The sequence below is a fragment of the Talaromyces stipitatus genome, genomic scaffold (genome assembly GCF_000003125.1).
Source record: "Talaromyces stipitatus ATCC 10500 scf_1105507295527 genomic scaffold, whole genome shotgun sequence".
NCBI classification, from domain to species: domain Eukaryota; kingdom Fungi; phylum Ascomycota; class Eurotiomycetes; order Eurotiales; family Trichocomaceae; genus Talaromyces; species Talaromyces stipitatus.
Window position 1 is genome coordinate 2271135 of NW_002990114.1, and position 21934 is coordinate 2293068.

Consider the following 21934-nt stretch of genomic DNA (forward strand, 5'->3'; position numbering starts at 1 on the left):
TTGTGGAGTGATACGACAGCATATTCTTTCCTTATTGGGATGCCGAGACTCGTATTTGGATAAGGTGCGCAGGTCGCTGGTTGGGGATGGGGCAGAGGCCGAGTATATAATTCTCTGCATTCCCTTCTTCCTTCCTTCAAAGTTGAGGGAATGCTCATAGCAAAAAGAGTAGGGTGAGACAGCAACATGGCACCCGAAATCAACCCCATCGAGACCCAAGTCTCGCACTCAGTGCAAGACGAAAAGCGAAACACCGTCCGCGCCCTCGTCGAAGCAGACCTGCTCGATGAACGCTACACCTCCACCGAGCGCGGTCTACGCAGTCGTCATGTACAAATGATGGCCCTCGGCGGCACAATTGGGACCGGTCTATTTGTCGGTGCAGGACAATCACTCGCCATCGGAGGTCCTGCGTCGCTGTTTTTGGGTTATCTTTTTATCTCGTGTCTTGTGTATTGTCTTGTCACTGCTATTGCCGAGATTGGCGCCTATATGCCCGTGCACGGTGGTACGATGAGTTATCATGGTTTTCGCTATGTGTCGCGCAGTCTGGGTTTTGCGATGGGGTATCTCTATTGGTATTCTATTGGGATATTGGTCCCTTACGAAATCACCGCCGCGTCACTGGTCATTAATTACTGGAACCCGGGTGTCAATGTCGCGGTTTGGATTACGGTTATGTTGGTGGTCATTGTGGCCCTGAATTTCTTACCGGTCAAGTTCTATGGTGAATCCGAGTTTTGGTTTGCCAGTATCAAGGTTCTCACTCTTATCGGACTTTTGATGCTCAGTTTTATTCTCTTTTGGGGCGGTGGACCGGATCGTCAGCGTCTGGGTTTTCATTATTGGAAGGATCCCGGCTCGTTTAATACGTATATTGTTCATGGAGATGCGGGGAGATTTGTCGGGTTGTTGCAATGCATGGTCTCGAGTGCGATTGCATTCATCTTTGCGCCTGAATTGATTGTTATTTCCGGTGGTGAAATGGAGTCTCCGCGACGTAACGTGCCGCGCGCCGCTCGGAGGTATATTTATCGATTGGTGTTTTTCTATATTCTTGCTGTCCTGGCGATTGGTGTCATCTGCCCTTCCAACGATAGTCGGTTGACAAACGGTGGCGCCGGCGCAGGCTCCTCTCCGTTCGTCGTCGGTATCAAGAACGCTGGTATTCCCGTCTTGGATAGTATCGTCAACGCTGCGGTTTTGACCTCTGCCTGGTCCTCGGGTAATTCCTTCTTGTACATGTCCTCCAGATCATTGTATGGACTGGCCATGTCCGGTAACGCGCCTAGCGTGATCAAGACCTGTAATCGATGGGGTGTCCCCTGGATAGCAGTGTCTTGTTCCGCCATGTTTTCGTTACTCGCATACCTATCCGTCGGTACATCCAGCTCCGTCGTATTCAACTGGTTCGTCAACTTCACCAATACCTCCGGCTTTATTTCCTGGATCTGCTGCTGTGTCGTTTATTTCCGATTCCGCAAAGCCGCCGAGACTCAGGGCGTTGAACGTCCGTACCAATCGCGTCTACAACCTTACGGCGCATATATTGCCATTGTTGGCTGCGTTTTCCTCACGTTGATCAACGGATTTACTGTATTTTTCCCGTCCAAGTGGTCGGTCAGCAGCTTTTTCACGGCGTATATTGGCATTCCTGCATTTTTGGTATTGTATTTTGGTCATCGGATTGTCTTTTGGAAGGATCCGTGGGCTTGGAGGCCGGAAGAGGTTGATTTGCATACGGGGTTGGAAGAGATTATGGCGGCGGAGCGACCTCCTCCGGTGCGAGACACATGGTGGAAGAAGTTGATGGTGATTATTGACTAGGATTTCATGGATAGATAAAAAGTGAAGTTTAGTAGGATCAATTGACTAGAATGAATTAAGAGTAAGATGATGTCATGTCAAGTGGAGCTGTCACCCCAGACGGCCTGTGCTTTTCTCCTCCTGCTTTTCCTGTTCTCGCCAAAAAAACAAACTCTCGATCTATCAATTTAATTCTCATTTACGATTATTCCATCCTCAATTTCTATCTGTCAATTAATTGTTCATAACCAATATATCCACGCCATGGCAGCTCCTACTGAGCAGCCCGACGGCACTGGTCTGCTGCCCCGCTCCCCTATTATCTCGACGGCGTGCTAACAATGCTCGGCATAGGTGTCCTCAAGCTCGATCCTTGGCTCGAACCGTTCAAAGACGCCCTTAAGACTCGATTCGCTTACGCCCAGAGCTGGATTAGCAAAATCAATGATACTGAAGGTGGTCTCGAAAAGTTCAGCAGGGTCCGTGCTGCGTTTCCTATGAACAATGGGCCGAATTGACGGGCGCTATATAGGGCTACGAAAAATTCGGATTCAATGTCAAAGAGAATGGCGATGTTGTTTATCGAGAATGGGCGCCTAGTGCGATTGAAGCCCATTTAATTGGCGATTTCAGTAAGCCTATCGTTGGATCGACGTGTGCTAGGCAATGCTGATAGAATCTAGACAACTGGGACAGAAAAGCTCATCCCATGAAGGCGAATGATTTTGGTGTCTGGGAAATCACCGTCCCAGCCAAGGATGACGTCCCAGCTATACCTCACGGAAGCAAAGTCAAGGTACCCACCGCTCCGTCCATGTTCGCTCTCGTAAACCCCAACTGACTGAGCCCAGATTACCATGGTCACTCGCGCCGGGGAAGTAATCGATAGAATCCCCGCGTGGATCAAACGTGTCACCCAGGACCTTGACGTCTCGCCCGTTTACGACGCTGTGTTTTGGAATCCCCCGCCAAATGAGAGATATACTTTCCGACATGATCGGCCTAAGAAACCTGCCAGTCTCCGTATTTATGAAGCTCACGTCGGTATTTCCTCGCCGGAGACGAAGGTTGCGACGTACAAGAACTTTACGACGAAGATGTTGCCACGGATCAAATACTTGGGGTATAATGCTATCCAATTGATGGCGATTATGGAACATGCATACTATGCTAGTTTCGGTTACCAAGTTAACAACTTCTTCGCGGCAAGTAGCCGTTACGGACCCCCCGAGGATCTTAAAGAATTGATTGACACTGCACATAGCATGGGAATTGTGGTTTTACTTGATGTGGTGCACAGCCATGCTTCGAAGAATGTGCTGGATGGGTTGAATATGTTTGACGGCAGTGACCACCTCTATTTCCATTCTGGAGGTAAAGGTCAACATGAACTGTGGGATAGTCGTTTGTTCAATTATGGCAGTCATGAAGTCCTGCGGTTTCTGCTCAGCAATCTTCGTTTCTGGATGGAGGAGTACAAGTTTGATGGGTTTAGGTTTGATGGTGTTACTAGCATGCTGTACACCCATCACGGGATTGGAACGTATGTAGCCTGTCTACTTGTTGAGATGATGCTGACCAGAGTAGAGGCTTTTCCGGTGGTTATCACGAGTACTTTGGCCCCGCTGTCGATTCTGACAGTGTGATGTACCTCCAGCTTGCCAACGAGATGCTCCATCAGTTGTACCCAGAGACTATCACAGTCGCCGAAGATGTCTCTGGTATGCCGGCACTTTGTCTACCATTATCCCTGGGCGGAGTGGGATTCGATTATCGTCTTGCCATGGCCGTTCCGGATATGTACATCAAATGGCTCAAAGAGAAGCAGGACGATGAATGGGACATGGGTAATTTAGTATTTACTCTCACTAACCGTCGCCATGGCGAGAAGACAATCGCGTATGCTGAGAGTCACGACCAAGCGTAAGCCCTACCTTATCTTTGCGGTGATACCCAACTAACTGTCAACAGTCTCGTCGGCGACAAGACACTCATGATGTGGCTGTGCGATAAGGAAATGTACACCAAAATGTCTGTTCTAACTCCATTAACCCCCGTCATCGACCGCGGCATGTCCCTCCACAAGATGATCAGATTGGTAACGCACGCCCTTGGTGGTGAAGGATACCTCAATTTCGAAGGCAACGAATTCGGTCATCCCGAATGGCTCGATTTCCCTCGCGCCGGAAACAACAATTCCTTCTGGTACGCACGTCGTTTGCTGAATCTGACAGAGGATCATTTACTTCGATACCGATTCCTAAACGACTTTGATCGCGCCATGCAGTTAACCGAGGAGAAATACGGCTGGCTACACTCGCCACAAGCATACGTCAGCCTGAAGAACGAGAGCGACAAAGTTATCGTCTTTGAGCGTGCGGGATTATTGTGGGTATTCAATTTTCATCCCACGCAGAGCTTCACCGATTACCGCGTCGGTGTTGAGCAGGAAGGCACATATCGCATTGTCCTGGATACGGACGACACTGATTTTGGTGGTCACGGCCGTAATCAAAAGGAAACTCGATTCTTCACCACGGATTTCCCATGGAATGGACGTAAAAATTTCTTGCAGGTTTATATTCCTACGAGGACTGCTCTGGTATGTTCATCCTATCTGTATGTTTAGGAGGTATCTAACATTAGCAGGTCTTTGCACTGGAAAGCACTCTTTAGAGGATTGTCGTTTGGTTTCATTCTTTTATATCATCTGATCATCTTCGTACATTAATCATAATACCCATACTGGTAAAGTGCAGAGAACACGATACATATAGTATTCAAATTGAAAATTGTCGCCTAGTCAATTTGATAATTATTAGATCTGTCTAGAGCATAAAGTAGGGTATAAGCAAAAATAAAAGGTAAAAAAAATTGGACAATATCATCCAACTTCATAAGACGACAAGAAGTGTCGAACCAGATACCTGGGGTACATATGCCCACGGGGTACCACTAAGCCACCGCGCATAGTTAATAATGTGTCAAATAATGGCTTATATACTAAAGGCGGGGGCATAGCTCCCTTCGACCGAAGGACGTCATTTGCTGCTTTCCTCCCCGCATGTTCTTTCTCCGGACTTTTTGTTACTATAACACTGCTGGAACTATGAAACACCCTCGGTTTTATGTTCTGTGTTTAGTATTAGGTCTAACTTGACTAACCGATCCCATACTGGTTTTCCCCGGAGACGCTTGGATCATTGCCTCAATACGTATTGCAGTCGTCTATTTGCAGCTGTCCTGTTATACGGATTCATCTTGCGGGGACGGGACGAAGTTTCTTTCTTTTCTTTATGACGAAGGACGACTTACGGATTGATTCTGGCTATTGTACGAGATTTGAAGAACTTTCTAGCTCCTACATCCTCGAACAGACACCCTTCCTGTCCGAGCAGTGAGAGACAGAAAGCTTCCGTTGGACCGCAACACCACCACCATCCTATCCGCTCCGTTCGACCTAGGAATATCGGACCTCCACATCAGGCGCGCCAAGTTTTAATTTAAAAAGTCCCATCAAATCCCTATCAGAAAGTTCGGCAGTCGTTATTAACCATACGTACCTTGCGAGAAGCGACAAGCTACCGTTACTATCTTGCTACTATCAGATTTGTTCCGTTCCCCCGGACGTTGCATCCCCTCATTGTGACCTACACCCCCCACGAAGGACGACGCAAACCACGCTGGAAGTTGTGTTATCCACTTTCGGCCGATTGAGCCGGATTCTCGAGGTCTGAGTAAGTATGTATATCTGTCTCCTTGATGTCGTCTTTGCTTTGATATTTCTCTTGTCTTCGTTACTACGAACTTTCTGCTTGTCACATGCCGTTACATACCCCGTGACTATACATACTTTGCCTGTCTATTTACATGACAGTAAAGTCACAAGGCTATGCCGTACTACTGTCTCCAAGATTGCCATTACTTCTATCGCAGCGCTTTGCGTCTTCTCTCTGTCCCGACTTTCCTAGCCGCGATTTACGCTTGTTGATCTGACTGAAAGAAAACAATGGCTTACTCACGTCTTGCAGTCAAGGTCTTCAATATGACTTCTTCAGGAAGTGAGGCCATACTACCTTCCACCATGAAACTATCAGGTGAACAGACACAACCTGAAGAAATAAAACCACAACAAGCCCAAACATCGTCAACGCCGACGTCCACACCGACACCGGCCAAGAAAGGTGTCACGTTTGCGTATCAGGACTCGTTACCAAAACTGCCTATTCCAGATTTGGAGAGTACGTGTCAGAAGTATCTCGAGTCTTTGGCTCCATTGCAGAGTCCTAGAGAACATGAAGAGACTAAAGCTGCCGTACGCGAGTTCCTAAAGACCGATGGACCGGAGTTGCAGGAGAGGTTGAAGAAGTATGCTTCTTCAAAGACTAGTTATATTGAACAGTTTTGTATGTATATCGATTCGAGTAATCTCATTTGGACTATAGATGACTGACTGTTTAGGGTACGATTCGTACTTGAACTTTGATAATTGTAAGATCATCAAGCACTTTTGGTTGAGAAGATACTGACTGATTAGCTGTCGTTTTAAATTTGAATCCCTTCTTTCTACTTGAAGATGACCCGACTCCTGCCAGAAACAATCAGGTCACCCGTGCTGCCTCGCTTGTCTCCTCAGCACTATCGTTTGTCCGCGCAGTTCGTCGTGAGGAACTTCCTCCCGACAAAGTCAAGACCACGCCTTTGTGCATGTATCAGTATTCTCGGTTGTTTGGTACCGCTCGCGTTCCCACTGAGAATGGCTGTATCATCGGCCAGAATGCCACAGCCAAACACATTGTGGTCCTCTGCCGCGGCCAATTCTATTGGTTCGATGTGTTAGATGACAATAACGATCTCATCATGAGCGAGAAAGATATCACGATCAATCTGCAGGTTATACTCGATGATGCACAACAAACCCCTATTCAAGAAGCTGCCAAGGAGGCTCTTGGTATCTTGAGTACGGAGAATCGTAAAGTATGGTCTGGACTTAGAGATTTGCTCACGAAGGATCCCGGGTCGAATAATGCGGAATGCCTGCATATCGTTGACAGTGCTATCTTTGTCCTGTGTCTTGACCATATGGAACCAACCAGCACGGCCGACTTGTGTGGAAACATGCTTTGTGGCACGAGTGAAATCGTCCGTGGCGTCCAGATTGGAACTTGTATCAACCGGTGGTATGACAAACTTCAGATTATAGTTTGTCAAAACGGTAGCGCCGGTATCAATTTCGAGCATACCGGTGTCGATGGCCATACCGTTTTACGATTTGCCAGTGATGTCTACACGGACACAATCCTTCGATACGCCAAAACGATCAATGGTCAAGCTCTTTCATTATGGGCATCCAACAGCCCTGATCCAGCTAAACGAGATCCCCGCAGTTTTGGTAACGTGAGCACAACACCACGCAAACTCCAATGGGACATGATCCCCGAGCTCAGCATTGCCCTTCGGTTCGCCGAATCACATCTGGCAGATCTCTTGCACCAACATGAATTCCAAGTCCTTGATTTCTCTGGTTATGGAAAGAGTTTTATTACCTCTGCAGGCTTCTCGCCAGATGCGTTTGTGCAAATGGCGTTTCAAGCTGCTTATTATGGGTTGTATGGTCGAGTTGAGAATACGTATGAACCGGCTATGACGAAGATGTTTTTGCATGGTCGCACAGAAGCTATTAGGCCTGTGACTAATGAATCTGTCGACTTTGTCAAGACATTCTGGGGCGATAACCCAGCTGAACTTAAAGTGGCTGCATTGAAGAAGGCCACGGAAAGACATACTGCCATTACCAAGGAATGCGCGAAAGCTCAGGGACAAGACCGACATTTGTACGCGTTGTTCTGTGTCTGGCAGCGATCACTGGATGGGACATCATCGGTCGATGAGTCAATGGCATTAGACGACAGGGCATCATCAGACGAGAATGGGGGTTATACCAGCAGCAGCAGTGGACGAAGTATCAGCAGTGGCAGAAGCAACAGTATAAGCAGCATGCGCGCTCGACCAACACCACCACCCACCGTACCGGCCATCTTCAACGATGCCGGCTGGGACAAAATCAACAACACAATTCTGTCAACATCCAACTGCGGCAACCCGGCTCTACGACATTTCGGATTTGGTCCTACCTCCGGCGACGGGTTCGGTATTGGATATATAATCAAAGAAGACTCAATATCGATCTGTGCGTCGTCCAAACATCGACAGACGTCTCGGTTGATGGATACCCTGGAGTCGTATTTGCTCGAAATTCGGAAATTGATTAGGGCTACGAGCCGTAAGACGACTAGTCCGCGGACGAGTCGAGCGAGAGAGATGGAGATTTTGTCGGAGAGGTTGGAGAATAGACGTGGAAGACTTATAAGGCAGGATGTAAGTCATGGACGCGGAGGTACAGAGACACCGACTACGGATAGTGGGGATGTAGAGGATGATGGGATGGGTGGATGTAAGTTTCTCTTCTGGGCTTTATGAGGTGCATAGGCTGACTGTTCTAGATGGATTCTTTGATGCGGGAATGTTGTTACATGCACTTAAAGGTGTGCACGGTGATAGGCAACGGGTTGGAGGAGAGAAGGTTGAGAGGAGAAGACCGGTTGGGAAGAAGTTGCAGTTGGCTGAATATTAGTATACGTTGATATTGTCGTTATATCACTGGATGCCTTTTCGACTATACCCACGGAATAGAACACGAATAGAACGACTATGCACATCAATGTCCTAAGTATCTATGATGAAGCCGGACTAGGAGGCACATCCCCCCTTGCCCACTGTACAGGCTCCTTACCCAGCTCAAACTCAACCAATCCCCCATCTACAAAGACATCATCCCAACTCAACCACCCCCTCTCCCACTCACGCCCATTAACCCTAACGCTCTTCACAATGTAGTCCGTATCACCATTATTATCACCCCCGGTCGACGTAACATTCAACCTCTTTCCTTCCCCAAGATCAATACTCATCGACTCAAACCAAGGTGAATGAATCAAAAACGTCGTCTGACCCGTTATAGGATACAAGCCAATCATATTCCAAAGCAACCAGGTCTGCATTGCGCCCGCATCACTATTCCCTGGAAGACCTTTTACGCCTGTATTGTAGTACGTTTTTGCGATGTGACGCGAATGCAAAACTGAGAGGTCCGGACGGTTTATGTAGTTGTATAAATAGGGGATTGTGAACATTCTACATGCATTAGTTTCGACCAACTTTCAAGGAAATAGGGACGTACGGTTCATTGGTAGGATCAAAAATATATGTCCCATCCGCGCCTTGTTGGAATGTAGTGTTGAGTCTTGCTTCGAATGATTTCTCACCCCCCATTAATTTAATCATATGCGCTGCGTCGTGTACATCGGTAAACGAATATGCCCACGGACTAGCTTCGTAGCATGCATCACCCCAATACCCGGATGCCAGGATATCAATATCTTGAAACCCCTGCGTCAAATCTCTCGGAACCACAAACCCCGAATACCCCAAAGAGGTAGCATTTGGATTCCAATGATTACGCCAATTCCGCGATCGATCCAGATATTTCTCTGCGTCGGCGGTAAGTTGTAATCCCAACGCAACTTGATAAAGACCAAAATCGTTGTATGCGTATTCAACCGCCCGTGAGACCGCACGGGTATATTTGGGAGTGATGAAGCCGTATGCCTTCCAATCCGGTAATGCGCCTCTACCCTCCTTGGTTGATGAATCCGGTGCCTGTGGATCGGGTGGGATTGTATTTGGAGGAGGCATTTCGGCATTTTTAACCATTGCAGCGTAGCCGTCTATCCAGTTGATTTTGCCTCGAACACCTTTTACGTATGCGTCGGCGAGCACGTTATCCGCGTTTGAGCCACCTTGTGTTCGACCGTTGTAGTTGGAGGAACGGGCGTCGGGCATGTAACCTTCGTGACGGTAGATGTCGATTAGAGAACGGATTTGTTCTTCGTAGGCGATTGGTTGGAGGATTTGCATTAGGGATGTGCCACAGCGGAAGAGGTCCTTTCTTCGCTTAGTATCAGACGTACATGAGGAGAAGATGGGGGGAGGGGATACCCAAAATGTGAATATATCCTGATAATAAGGCTCATCAGACGTCCATCCTGGATTCTCGCCTGTTTGATTCGTAGGAATCAGATGCATGTAGTAAAGCGATGTATAGAGTAATTCCAGTGTAGTCGAGTTTGTGGCTGACGTTGTGATTTTGGATAGTACTTGTTCATTCCAGATTGATTTTGTGTCGTTGACTACTTTGGTGAATTCTGTGCCGGAAGGGATCTCGTTTTGGAGGTTTGTGCATGCCTGGGAGGTGGAAAGCCAGGATATACCGACACGGGATGTGACTTGTGTTGAGTTGAAGGTGAACAGGCTACCTATTCTGACAGCGCTGGAGTTGGACTGGGCATGTCCACTGGGTTGTTCGATGCTTCCGGTCGAATCGGTTGCGGTGTATGTCTTGTTGCTGACGGGGGCAGTGTCAAAGTATCCACCTATGCTGTCAGCACATCATTGAAAGGTATAGACGTGAGACGGCCTACAGAAGTAAATGGTCCAATCCGGGGACCTGTTCCAACCATTATTATACACACCGTATCCCTCATAATGCCCATCTTCAGCAACCCTAATCTCTCCCTCGGCATACCCCTGACTCAACCCCATGCCTCTATACGAAGGCAAAATATGCGATACATCCACCAAAACATTGTTCTTCTCATCATCCCCATCACTAGGGAATGTATACTGATACATCCCCGCTCTACTCGCAGCCGCCAACTCCACAACAACATCCTGACTCGTCGTAGCCCTATAATACCCGACAGAACCTTCATCCGCCCCCTTTCTTCCCACCGTCAGGTTAGATAATGGCTGCAACACATCACCGACAAGCGGTAACTGAGCCACAGTCCCGTATTTGGGCGCACCACCCGTACCCTGTTCATGCATCAGACTAAAACCCGAGAACGCGCCGTTCGGCAAGTAACCTGAGTACGCATCTGTTCCAGAGACGAAAAGATCAGGACCGAGTTTGATCATGCTAAAGGGGCGGGAGACGGCGGGATTGTCGTTTCCGCCGCCTTGAGTGCCGAGCCAGATGTTTACGTGTTGGGTGTAGTCATTTGGGTTGTTGGTGGCTCGTCTAGTGGTGTCGTTGTCATTGCTGTTGTTCACAGGGCGAGTGCTGGCTGCTTTGCTGCAGTATATCAGGACTGATATTATGACTCCAATCCAGAGTAACATGATTCCCGATTCATGGATTGTGTGTCGTGATCGCACTTTTGCCTGATTTTTATATTGTGGCTGCTTCTCTATATCCGTTATACTGCCCTTTTCAGTATTCTGATGTTCAAGGGCTTGAACAACTGGAGTCTTTCTGGCATTTATATCCTCCATCGTCTCGGAAGAAAATATCGAGAGGCGCATTCTTTATATGAATGGAAATGCATGGTAAGCCCTAGTCCTTCTCCCTTCTAGCCCTGCATGAACAACATCACGAATGACTAGCACGCCTTCATTGGTTCCATAATGAGTAATATAAGAGCATGGTAATAGGAACTAGCCGCCTGTCTCCTGACCTGATTGATGATCGTCTGATAAGTAGGACAATGCGGGTTTGTGTATCGTTGCGGAGCACATAGTGACAAGACGAGACGAAAAGACCTTTATGAATTAGCTGCATATGTATGTATCTGCTTCCCACCCTCCAAACCCTGATTGATCATTGCAGAGACCAGTCTCCTCGGGTGTTCCTATCTTGACCCATGGATACATACGCTTACACGAGAATACAACCATGGATACATAAATACCCAACTAAATTTTATGTACTGTCTGAGAATTGTACAGAGCACATGGCTGAAACGAGTGGTCGTTACTGGTCGAGGTTAGTCTTGACTCATTTGAGGCTAAAAAAAGGTGTGATGTGGAGAGTTAGGGCTTGCCGGTGATCCAGGGAACGGAGTGCCCGAGGTCAAAGAAGTGGATGTCGGAATGGGGTAGGTGTTGGCGAGATTGGATGAGATTACTGTTATGGCAATGAATGACTCTGCAGTTGAGAATATTGAATAGTGGTGATTCTAACTGCCACTTCATATGACTCGATCAGGCCCAGAGACCACTGCCGAAGGCACGAACTGACCATCAAGACAGCGGTATCGAATACACAGCAAGGAGTACGGAACGAATCCGCGATAGTAGAACGTACTAAACTTAAGCATAAGTAAGGTGCCCAGACTAAACATCCCTTGAATCCTTGAATGCAGAGCCAAACATAGACAAGCTTTAGGGCACGTTCGCCACCATACTTATCGACCATTTTTTAGTCTGTATATAATATCGCATTAGTCGATCACAAAAACATGTAAAATCATGGGAAACTCGAGAAAAAGTCTTAATCAACCGAGAAACAACGTGCGGCGATATTTTATGTGATTGGACAGATCACTGTGCCCACCAAGAGAGAAGCGATGTATGATCAAGCCGGCCAATGAGGGAGTTGTTGTTAGGAGAATTTTGTATAGTGACTCTGTTTATTCAAAAAGATTCAGTGGCTGAACAGGATATTTCAGCCGCTGTATTGGCCAATGACAGGGATTAATCAACGGTCAGACGACTGAATAAAGGCACACGACAGTCTCATAACATTTTCGTTTCATTATGAAGGACATCAAAGAAAAAACTTTTAGTCTACATCTCCAAACTCCGAATAGCCATAGCAAGTGCACCCTCCTTAGTCTGATGACCACCAATAAAACCGCTGGCATGTGTAAAAATTGCTCCCGATGGAATACCCTCTTTACCGGCCTTTTGCGACTCAGCAGCAATCACTCCGTCGAGATCCTGATCACGAACACCCCGCCATGTATCCGGTAACGGTTTCCTAGAGACAAAGCTCCCTTCCGACTCTGGTACGCATTGTACCCGCCACTTGGCATCCGGCGCAGAATTCTCCGGGTAAAGAACGTAGTACACTTGTTCCGACTCTCCTTCGCATTGAGATTCGGTCTCAAAGTTATATAGATGTTCTTTCCATGGGACACCTCCTCCGGAAAGTACGATTATCCGTCCGCTGGGATGGATCTGTTTGCGATTACGGTATGCCTCGCTCACGGTGGCGCGGGCAGGGAGCCATGTCGAAGCGGCTAGACGTAGTTTCCGTAGAAACACATCGCCGATGAATGTGCTTGCGCGTGCAAACAGGCCATCTTCATCCTGTGGTTCACCACCTGCGATCACCGGGTCTGGGTAGTTCAAGTCCCCGACTAGGGACCCAAGACTGATAGCACCGTCCTTGAAACGTTTCTCCAAACCTGAGGCGCTCACGGCCGCCGGGTCATAGACACTGATACCATTATCATGTGCATCCAGCGCCTCCACAAAATCCGTGTAGAGCTTCTCATACAGCAATTCCACATCCGGATGATCAATCGGCAGGGACGTATGCTGCGACACAATCGCACGACCAAAGTGCATAAACACGAGACCTGCGGATGACAATTTGGTTTTGTGATTAGGGAAAGTCGTGTTGAATGTGCGTTGGTGGTGATCATAACGGTTTTTGGCGGGATCGTATTCACCGCCGACGTCGACAACGGTGTGGCATTCTGCTAGACGTTCGGAATCGCGTGTTCGTACTAACGGTGAAGAGTGGTACTCGGGTAGGAGACGGAGCATGTAGACTGCCAGAGCTTCATCGGCATGGAAGTGTCCACTATATCGGATAGTGAGTTAGCGGGGTAGGACTCTTTAACATTTTCGAGAGAAACGCATGCTGCTATTCAATCACGGGGGAACAGGAACATACTTGTGGGTGCCGATAAGTGGTCCTGCAGTTTTGAGCCTTTTTGAAGCGGTTTCTGTGGCCATTTTGAGCAAGTTACGAAATTGGAGCATGGATGAAGCTATCACAATCTTTTCTGGTTGTCCCGCGATTGTACTACAGAGCACGTGATATATATATATGGACTAACTGGAATAATACTAGTGGCTGAATTGGTCGCCGTTGATTGGCCAAAACTAATATCAATTCAGCCTCATGTCCACGAGATGTGCTGACCTTCAACCCAATAAAGCTCATCAGGCTGCGTGGTTTACATTATCAAGGGAGACCTCCAGCGTCACTGTTCCAACTCTGTGGCAATTGAGCGAAGTCAAAGTCAGAGAGAAAAAGAAGTTTGTATATTAGCAAGCATCGAACATTCTCGTTTATCATTGATTAGATAGAATGGAACAGAGTCGAAAGAATAAAAACAAGAATCTGGAACTTGAAACTTGGTGAACAAAAAGCGTATAACCCACCGCAAAAACAGTAACCTCTGCAAAAAACACCTCTCAATTCGGTCTGTTCTGCAGAGACTATTTGAAGTCTCAAAACTCCCTGTCCCGGCTCGAAAAAAGAAAGAAAAAGAGCTCCCCGAAACTACCTTGGCATCAGGAACATAAAATCATCAAACTTCAGACAACCCAAATTCCATTTTAGCATTGCCCAAAAAATAGACACATTATGAATCATAACGTAACTGGCGGGAAGAGAAGGGGCATTTCGTCTTGGTTCCAAAGTCTGGACTGCATGACAGACAGTCATTCTTTAACAGCATCCTTGTTTTGTCTCTGTGTCTTGAGTCTTGCTTATTTCGACCACTTGACGGCGTTCGCCGAGGGGGTTCTGGCCACCTTCGCCCTGATCCAAGGCCTTGCTGGAAACGATGCGGTAGATTTCTAAAGATCACAAACGTCAGTATATAGTCCCATTGCGCAATTCCCTCAAACTTAGCACTCACCTGTCAAGATGTTCTGGAAAGCAAGCTCAACGTTGCTGGCATCAAGAGCAGAAGTCTCAATAAAGGAAAGGTTGTTTTCACCTAGCTCCCGTCAGTATCATATTATGGTCATCAGCTCCGACATGCTCACTGGCAAATTGCTTGGCATCTTCCGTGGGCACCGCACGCAAATGTCTCAAATCACTCTTATTTCCAACCAACATAATAACAATGTTAGAGTCTGCATGATCGCGCAACTCCTTCAACCACCGTGTCACATTGTCATAAGTCTGATGTTTGCTAATATCGTAAACGAGCAAAGCTCCAACGGCACCACGGTAGTAGGCGGAGGTGATGGCACGGTAACGCTCTTGTCCAGCCGTATCCCAGATCTGAGCTTTGATTGTTTTCGAGTCGACCTGAATCGAACGTGTGGCGAATTCGACACCACTTGATATGAGATATCAGTAAACTACCATATTTTCTGTGTGGTCGTCATTGCGATTATCATAGGTTGCTTACATGGTGGACTTGGAGTCTAGGTTGAATTCATTTCGAGTGAATCGGCTCAAGAGGTTGGATTTACCAACACCGGAGTCTCCGATAAGGACGACTTAGAAAAGCGTTAGTATGTTGCATGGTCATAGTTGTCGTTGTAGCCCTGACGGTAAGGGATGGGTTCAGTCACCTTTGAAAAGAAACTAAACAGAACTCAAGTTAACAATCTATTCCTATCGAATCCGACCATAAATGGACCACAAAGATAACTCACATCGTATTCGTCGTTAGCCATGACGTCGTGTGATCAAAAGGTTGTTTACTTGGTTTTGTCGAAGTGCAAATAGACGTGGTGTAGGAAGATAGGGACTGGACTGTGGAGCAAACGGGGGGGAAGTGGAACGTAGACCGCAACAACCTGCGAAGGTTAGAATCCAATCTTGAGGGAGAGATCGGAATCAGAATTTGAAGGCGTGGGTAGAAGAATACCTGAGAGTGATTCACAAAGAGTCAGTTGTTTCGAGTTAGCAAAACCAAAACGTGACACAGCTTGTGGTGGTCTGAGTATGTCGATGCCTGTAACACTGCCCGTCTGGCCCAATCGGGACTAGCGGCTTTCACGTGACATTTCGCGATAGAATTTCCGGTCGAATTTGCGATCATGAAAACCTTTAGACGAGAAGCTTACGAATTAGTGATATATCCATGTTGAAAGGAGTGCAACCGATTCTCACCCAGGGCCCTACGGGCGTATCACTGCCTTCGAGGCCTTCAAACCCGGATATAGCCATGCCAACCGCCTTCACCTATCTTCAGAAAGTGGGCAATCCGATGCCGCAACAACATCCGCAATCCGAAAGAACGAACAAACCACATCCTACAAGAACAGATCCGGACAATGCGCAGACCACATCTAAATCAAGAGTCTCCAAAAAATCCGATAAGCGCGGGCGGCCCAAAAAGATCAGCGACGATCTCACACAAAAGATGATTATGTTGCTCGAGAATTCGAACGGAGATGTTTCCTGGGAACAATTGGGCCACTCGGTTGGCGTCGACGGCGTACATTTACAAACAATCCGAAATTACATGATTAAGGAAGGTTACTGTAAACGAATAGCCTGCCAACAGAAATGGCTATCGAAACAAGCCAGAGAGACCAGGATGCAGTATGCTTTGGCGCATCACAAATGGCAGAACGAATGGCGCTCAATGCTATTCAGCGATTTCGTCAATTTCGGTCTGGGGACAACCCGGAAAGCAAAAGTGTTTAATAGGAAGGATGAGCGGCTATGCGAAGATTGTCTACAGTCGAGGGAAGAGATTGATAAAGCCCTATTTCATTGCTGGGCAATGGTGGGATATGATTACAAGGGACCTCTCATTTTTCTCGAAACCGAAGATAACGACCTTTCTGCAATGAGTCAGCGTGATTATATATCACAAATCATACAACTGCACGTCCAACCTATCGTGACCGCCCGCCGAATGATATATCTTGACAACGCCAGCGAGGTATACGAACATGCGACGGCCCCTCAAAATATGGTACACGCCTATCTCGACTCGTTGCATCTACCTTATATACAGAATCCGCCGACCTCGCCTGATCTGAATGTTCTCAAAGACGTCCTACTCCTCTTGAAAAAAAGGCTACAAAAGCGAAGCATCGGAGATCAGATCCAGTTAAAGATCGCGGTATTGGAAGAATGGGATAAGATAACCACGAAGGAGATCAACAAATTGGTAGATACCATGAAGTTACGTATGGAAAAGGTGTTAACGAGGAAGGGAATGCCCATATAGTTTTTTCGAACTTTTTTGCTACATTTCAGCGCTTATGATGGTCGAAAAGCAATGACGGAGTTATAGGCTGGAGGAATTTCTAGGGTACATATGTATGATAGACGCATTTACGACTTACAACCAATACCTCCCTTTCGGTAATAACCATTAGGTATTCATATATTTTTTATGTTTTCTTCCGCTCTGGTAGTTTTCCAGCGTCAAGGAGCGAATTGTATACATTCAAAAATCAGATCACGTGACCTATATCAAATTTACTTCTAGCAGCGGAATCATTTTGGTTCCTGAACATTCATAGATGATTGGCCTCTATAAGTCTTTACTCATACAACCTCTCAGGAAGCATTTACGGTACTTGCCTTGAATAAATATTTCCACTGCATGGTGTGGCACGAAGAAAGGACATTCTAATCCTCTTGTATGTTTCATTTAACTCGGCTCACAAATCAACCGTTTGTACTGTCTACTTTGCGCAGTTTACACTAGCATGTCTAGTAACTGAGGAGGCCGACTCTGAAAGAGAGATTTTAGAGATTATATTTTGGGAAAAAGAGAGCTTCACCGATTCATCTGATTTATCGAAATGGTAGCAACACTGGTCGTCCCTTGACGATCACAAAGACGGGAATATTTTACGCTACGCGCCCAGCGCCCAGACATCAATTCATTTCTATCTCCACAATTTACCTACTGTTTCATCGTGACTGAAAGCTACTGTCACCGGCATATCATATAATCTCTTGCTAGTCCTGGATGGTGTTGATGACTACTTGATGAATTCCGCAAGGCAAAATGGCGTCGCCTCCCAGACCTCAAGGGTTGGGCATACAAACACCAGACCTCAACGATGTGCCCACTTCGACAGTGGCAGCAGTTGAGCATGATGAAGATGACATATCTCTCACCTCAACTGTGGAAAGCGAATTTCAAGATGAATACGAGGTCGAAACCATTCATGCACAGGAAATAATCAATGGCCAAAGAATGTACCTCGTTAAGTGGAAAGGTTACTCGGACTCGCGTTGCACCTGGGAGCCGAGAGAATCCTTCAACACCAAGGAAATATTAAGAGAGTGGAAACACAGGAAACGACAGATAAGACGAGGTCTGATACAACCGTTTGACGTTGAAGCATGGCAGGCTGAATGTGAAGCTCTTGAAAACGCCCGCCAGGAGCGTAAACGACGGCGAAGAGAGAAACGTGCGAGACTCGGTCTGCCGGCCTCAGAAAATCAAGAGAGCCAGAACGAGAGTCAAGCAATTGCCGAACCGACCAAAGAGCCGGATACGGTGGCCCCTTCCTCAGAAGCGTCTTCTGACGAGGAGCCTCTTATGGCTCGCAGGAGTCTTGGTCAGAATAGTCCATCAAATTTTGATAATACTCAATCAGGATCTCCAAATCAACCTGGCAACATAGCCATCAACAACCAACCCAAACCAGCTACAGCGCGACCCCCACCAACATGCCCTATCAAGCAGACTGCTCGCCCTACCAATCAAACAGCTCGCCAAACAGAAAGACCAAGAGCAGCATCTCCGAAACCTGTCGATATCAAAGTTGTGGATGGCCGTATTCAAAGAAGAGACCTTGCTAACGTATTGAATCGTGCGCGGCAGCAACCCAGTGCTTCAGCGGACAAGAACAAAACGTGGAAGCTATTTCAGACCACACACCGATTCGAAAAAGCTTCTCGACAAGACCCCGAACCTAACAGAAATGATTTAGAGTTACAAAGTCCTAAGACGTGGTCTCCATTCCAAATGTCTTCATTTCTTAGAAAGCATCAGGAAAAAGACTCGGATAATAGTCTCTTTGTGGAGCAAGATGAAGTACCTGAGGCTCAACAAACAACCGTGCCTCAAACTCCAAGTGTATCGACAGAGAGTCCCGTGCTCCCATCGCAACAATTAAACGCTGCAGAGCCCTCCCCAGCTATACCCCCAAGTACCCTACCCGCAGGTACCACGCTGCCAAGCAACAAACCAACCAACAATTCCGCGCAAGGGGTTAGAGAAGGTCAGACAAAAAAGAAATCGGATTATTTTCCAACTAAAAATCAACCTTGTTCACGCGTGCTGAACTGGTATCCAAATGGAACGCTCTGGGTTGGAAAACGTCAACTGCGCGACCCAACAGATATTCTTATTCGGCTTTCATATGGCCCCGAAGCCGTTGAGATAGGTGATACCCTCCTCTGCAATTGCTCGTTCTACGCTCGAGAGATAATTTTTCAACTCAAATACGATCTCGAGATCAGGCTTCGCTTCGAAGAGCTTTGCACGTTAGAGCGTTTTCGATCTTTGTCACGTGAGGTAAGATGGCGTATATCTTGATTTCGACCATTTAGTCTAACGAAAGGCAGTTGAATAATGAAGTCTTTCTTAATGGCTTTATCCGTTCCTATCCCGACACAAAGCCTGGGTTAGATGGCCTGGAGAATTTGTTGCTAGACAAGGACATTGTCGCAATAGCAAGAATCTGCCCTGATCCTTCCAAACCAGATTATGGTTTAACTCTTATCTGTTATCCAGCTGCAACTAGAAGTTTTCAGTTTCTTAACAGGCGAAACTATTGCGCACCAAGCGGTACTCTACGCATTGCAGGCATTCGAGGTATACTCCCGCGTCATCTACGGGAAGTCGCGCCGGCTAAAAATGAATCCATGACGAGAAAGATATCGCAGAGACCAGAACGACAGGGCCGTTATGAAGATGCTGGAAAGCCTCAGGTGGAGGGTTTGAACACTTGGCGCTTTCCATCCCAAGCCATTCCTTCTACACCTCGATCTCGGCCCGATGATTCGTCATTAGGATATAAAGAGCGTGTCTTGTTAGCCCGTAACTCTCGTTCAGAAGCTCCAGCTATTTGCGAAGATCAAGCGCCAGGGGTGCCCCCAAGCGGACAATCAAATATTCTCTCAAATCCTGTCGCTACTGACCAAGACGATTCGGCCGACGCACATTTCGACGCTATGGACACATCATCTGATTCGACGCCTGAGGCTAATGAAGATTCTATAGAAATTATAACATCACATGCCCCTGTCTCGAATGACATTGACGTCCCATCACCCGCTCCTTTGACGCTGAACGAGCAGTATTCGAATCAGGGTATTGAAGAAGGTCAGGATGTCCATATGCTTGATATCAGCAATCCAGAAAACATTAAAGTAGTCTTGGAGAATTTCTTCCTAACTAACTACAATATCACGTACGATAATATCGCCGCTGTCACCAGTCATGCTACCGTTAAACAGGCAAATTGCTTCTATTTATGGTTTCCGGAAGATGCAGATGCGGACTTTCAGGTTTTGGAGCAGTTTCTTGAGAACCATTTTGCGATTGTATTGTCTAATCGCAAACAAAATGACTGGGAAAAGTTTACGAAATCTTCTTCAGGAGTTGCATTGGTGAGTGTCTGCGCAGAATTCTCCACACACAGTTTTTTATGCTTATCTTTTCGGTCTGATTGTAGTTTCACCATACATTTCTGCATTACAGCGATATGCCGGGCTTCCATAAACTCACAATGGGCTCTTCTTTTAACTTTTGGAACGTTTCTCTTGCCACGGCCATCCCAAATATTGAGCCAAAGACGCATTTTCAAAGACTCTTCCCTCAAGGAACTGGTTACCTCATGGCGGAGGATTTCATGTTGCAGGAAAGAGACGCAGCGATCATGGTTCTAGCTTGGTTTCGGGAGGCTTCTATATTAAAGTTTCCGGGCACAATTAAAATGATGTTTCGTCCAAATGTTTTGCAGTGGTTGGATTGGATGTCTGAAGAAGATCCTCGGTAAGTCAAGTCCCTTTTTTTCGTATATTAGGTCGAGTGCTGAACTGCTTCCTAGATTCGCCGTAATGGCCGTTCTTATAGGCGACACTGCATGCTATGGTGATTCATCAAATTGGCCGGTTGAAGCGCGCGATCTTGACTGTTTCTATAACCCATCCCTTGAAAGTCCCGTTGTATCGCTGGCCGAAATGCCCAAGATTGAGCCTGCAGATGGTTTCTCAGGACCAGGGACGAACAAAACACAAGAAATGGAGCAGCAAAAAGACGCAGATCTTTTATGCGAAGTATTTGCGGCCTGGGCTATTCTCAATGCAGCGTCTCTGCGAAAGTTTAATATCATCACCCATAACAAACCGATGGATCGCTGGCAGAAGTGGCAACATGTTAGTTTTTCTCTCAAATCTCCTATGGAATGGTCTCCCATGAAAACTAACATATATCGAAATAGATCGAGATCATCCAAGGCGCAAACGACTTCTTCCGAAAATCCAATATCAACAAAGACTATTACGCAAAATGGTTAAGTCAGTCGTCAGCAGCATTGTCACCATCGAAAGCCGCAGCAGCACTACCAGTCCCAGCGTCAGGGGCATCTGCAACCACACCAACAATACCGCATCCATCCCTGAATGACAGAGTAGCTCCATGGAATTCGGATACTCAAAGGATTCCACACTCCAAATCACAATTACCTCCTACACTCGCACCTGCAAATGCGCGACGACCGTCACTTAATGAGACAGCGGCGACATGGAATTCGGAAGCTCATAAACTTGCATCTTTCAACAAGGGGCCGCCTGCAGCATCTTCGAATCGTCGGCAGTCCCGGTAGTATATACGTACACTATGAGAATTTCTTGCTATGAGTATTGTTCGATGGCAAAGGTGTTCATATCAGTAGGGCTAGTGCGAATACAGATATCGGCTTAATCTAGGTATATTCGATATTCGTATCCGCCGTACCAAAAGCATCGAATAAATATTCGATATCTGTATCCACCTTTCCAGATCACGGCGAATAATATCGCCAGAGATATCGGCGATATTTGTAATCGCCGCGGATATCGTCTATTAGTCACGTTCTGCTAGAAAGACTTCCTAAATGGGTTGGTAACCAATTGCTTGGATAGGTCCGATCCTCTTGACCTCAGAGCCTACGGCAAGGTGGTCGCTGGTCATATCCGTGTACGAGATAGAAACAGTTGATTTTGATATGTCACATTTGCTAAGATAGCGAACGTCCAGAATTCCGAAATAATAAGGATGTTAAT

At 46.8% G+C, this 21934-nt stretch overlaps 7 protein-coding genes across 7 annotated transcripts, besides 3 other annotated features; 4 read left to right on the forward strand and 3 right to left on the reverse strand.

Moving 5' to 3' along the window:
• Positions 1-186: 186 nt before the first annotated feature.
• TSTA_088790 (glycogen branching enzyme GbeA, putative) lies at positions 187-4435 on the forward strand (the record flags this gene model as incomplete). Its single annotated transcript, XM_002478561.1, has 8 exons — positions 187-1812; positions 2092-2104; positions 2161-2285; positions 2339-2438; positions 2490-2602; positions 2658-3349; positions 3394-3729; positions 3778-4435. The coding sequence occupies 8 exons, from the start codon at positions 187-189 to the stop codon at positions 4433-4435; spliced, it is 3663 nt and encodes a 1220-aa protein (XP_002478606.1).
• Positions 4436-5815: 1380 nt separating this feature from the next.
• Positions 5816-8440, forward strand: TSTA_088800 (carnitine acetyl transferase; the record flags this gene model as incomplete). Its single annotated transcript, XM_002478562.1, has 4 exons — positions 5816-6212; positions 6268-6297; positions 6344-8260; positions 8310-8440. The coding sequence occupies 4 exons, from the start codon at positions 5816-5818 to the stop codon at positions 8438-8440; spliced, it is 2475 nt and encodes an 824-aa protein (XP_002478607.1).
• Positions 7749-7804: a microsatellite.
• Positions 8441-8540: 100 nt separating the features above from the next.
• Positions 8541-11199, reverse strand: TSTA_088810 (alpha-1,2-mannosidase family protein; the record flags this gene model as incomplete). Its single annotated transcript, XM_002478563.1, has 4 exons — positions 8541-9000; positions 9047-9810; positions 9865-10298; positions 10347-11199. 4 exons carry the CDS (start codon positions 11197-11199, stop codon positions 8541-8543), a joined length of 2511 nt encoding a protein of 836 aa, XP_002478608.1.
• A 1293-nt stretch (positions 11200-12492) lies between these two features.
• TSTA_088820 (UPF0160 domain protein MYG1, putative) lies at positions 12493-13671 on the reverse strand (the record flags this gene model as incomplete). Its single annotated transcript, XM_002478564.1, has 2 exons — positions 12493-13516; positions 13610-13671. The coding sequence occupies 2 exons, from the start codon at positions 13669-13671 to the stop codon at positions 12493-12495; spliced, it is 1086 nt and encodes a 361-aa protein (XP_002478609.1).
• A 721-nt stretch (positions 13672-14392) lies between these two features.
• On the reverse strand, positions 14393-15377 carry TSTA_088830 (Ras GTPase Rab11, putative; the record flags this gene model as incomplete). Its single annotated transcript, XM_002478565.1, has 6 exons — positions 15337-15377; positions 15253-15265; positions 15087-15177; positions 14716-15014; positions 14586-14666; positions 14393-14523 (listed from the first exon to the last, which is right to left on the reverse strand). The coding sequence occupies exons 1-6, from the start codon at positions 15355-15357 to the stop codon at positions 14393-14395; spliced, it is 636 nt and encodes a 211-aa protein (XP_002478610.1). The 5' UTR covers positions 15358-15377.
• Positions 15378-15767: 390 nt separating this feature from the next.
• TSTA_088840 (uncharacterized protein) lies at positions 15768-16868 on the forward strand (the record flags this gene model as incomplete). Its single annotated transcript, XM_002478566.1, has 2 exons — positions 15768-16124; positions 16194-16868. The coding sequence occupies 2 exons, from the start codon at positions 15768-15770 to the stop codon at positions 16866-16868; spliced, it is 1032 nt and encodes a 343-aa protein (XP_002478611.1).
• Positions 15981-16865: a mobile genetic element.
• Positions 15984-16727: a mobile genetic element.
• A 792-nt stretch (positions 16869-17660) lies between the features above and the next one.
• Positions 17661-21495, forward strand: TSTA_088850 (Chromo domain protein Chp1p, putative; the record flags this gene model as incomplete). Its single annotated transcript, XM_002478567.1, has 5 exons — positions 17661-19181; positions 19232-20278; positions 20344-20663; positions 20695-21046; positions 21112-21495. The coding sequence occupies 5 exons, from the start codon at positions 17661-17663 to the stop codon at positions 21493-21495; spliced, it is 3624 nt and encodes a 1207-aa protein (XP_002478612.1).
• Between the last annotated feature and the right edge of the window lie 439 nt (positions 21496-21934).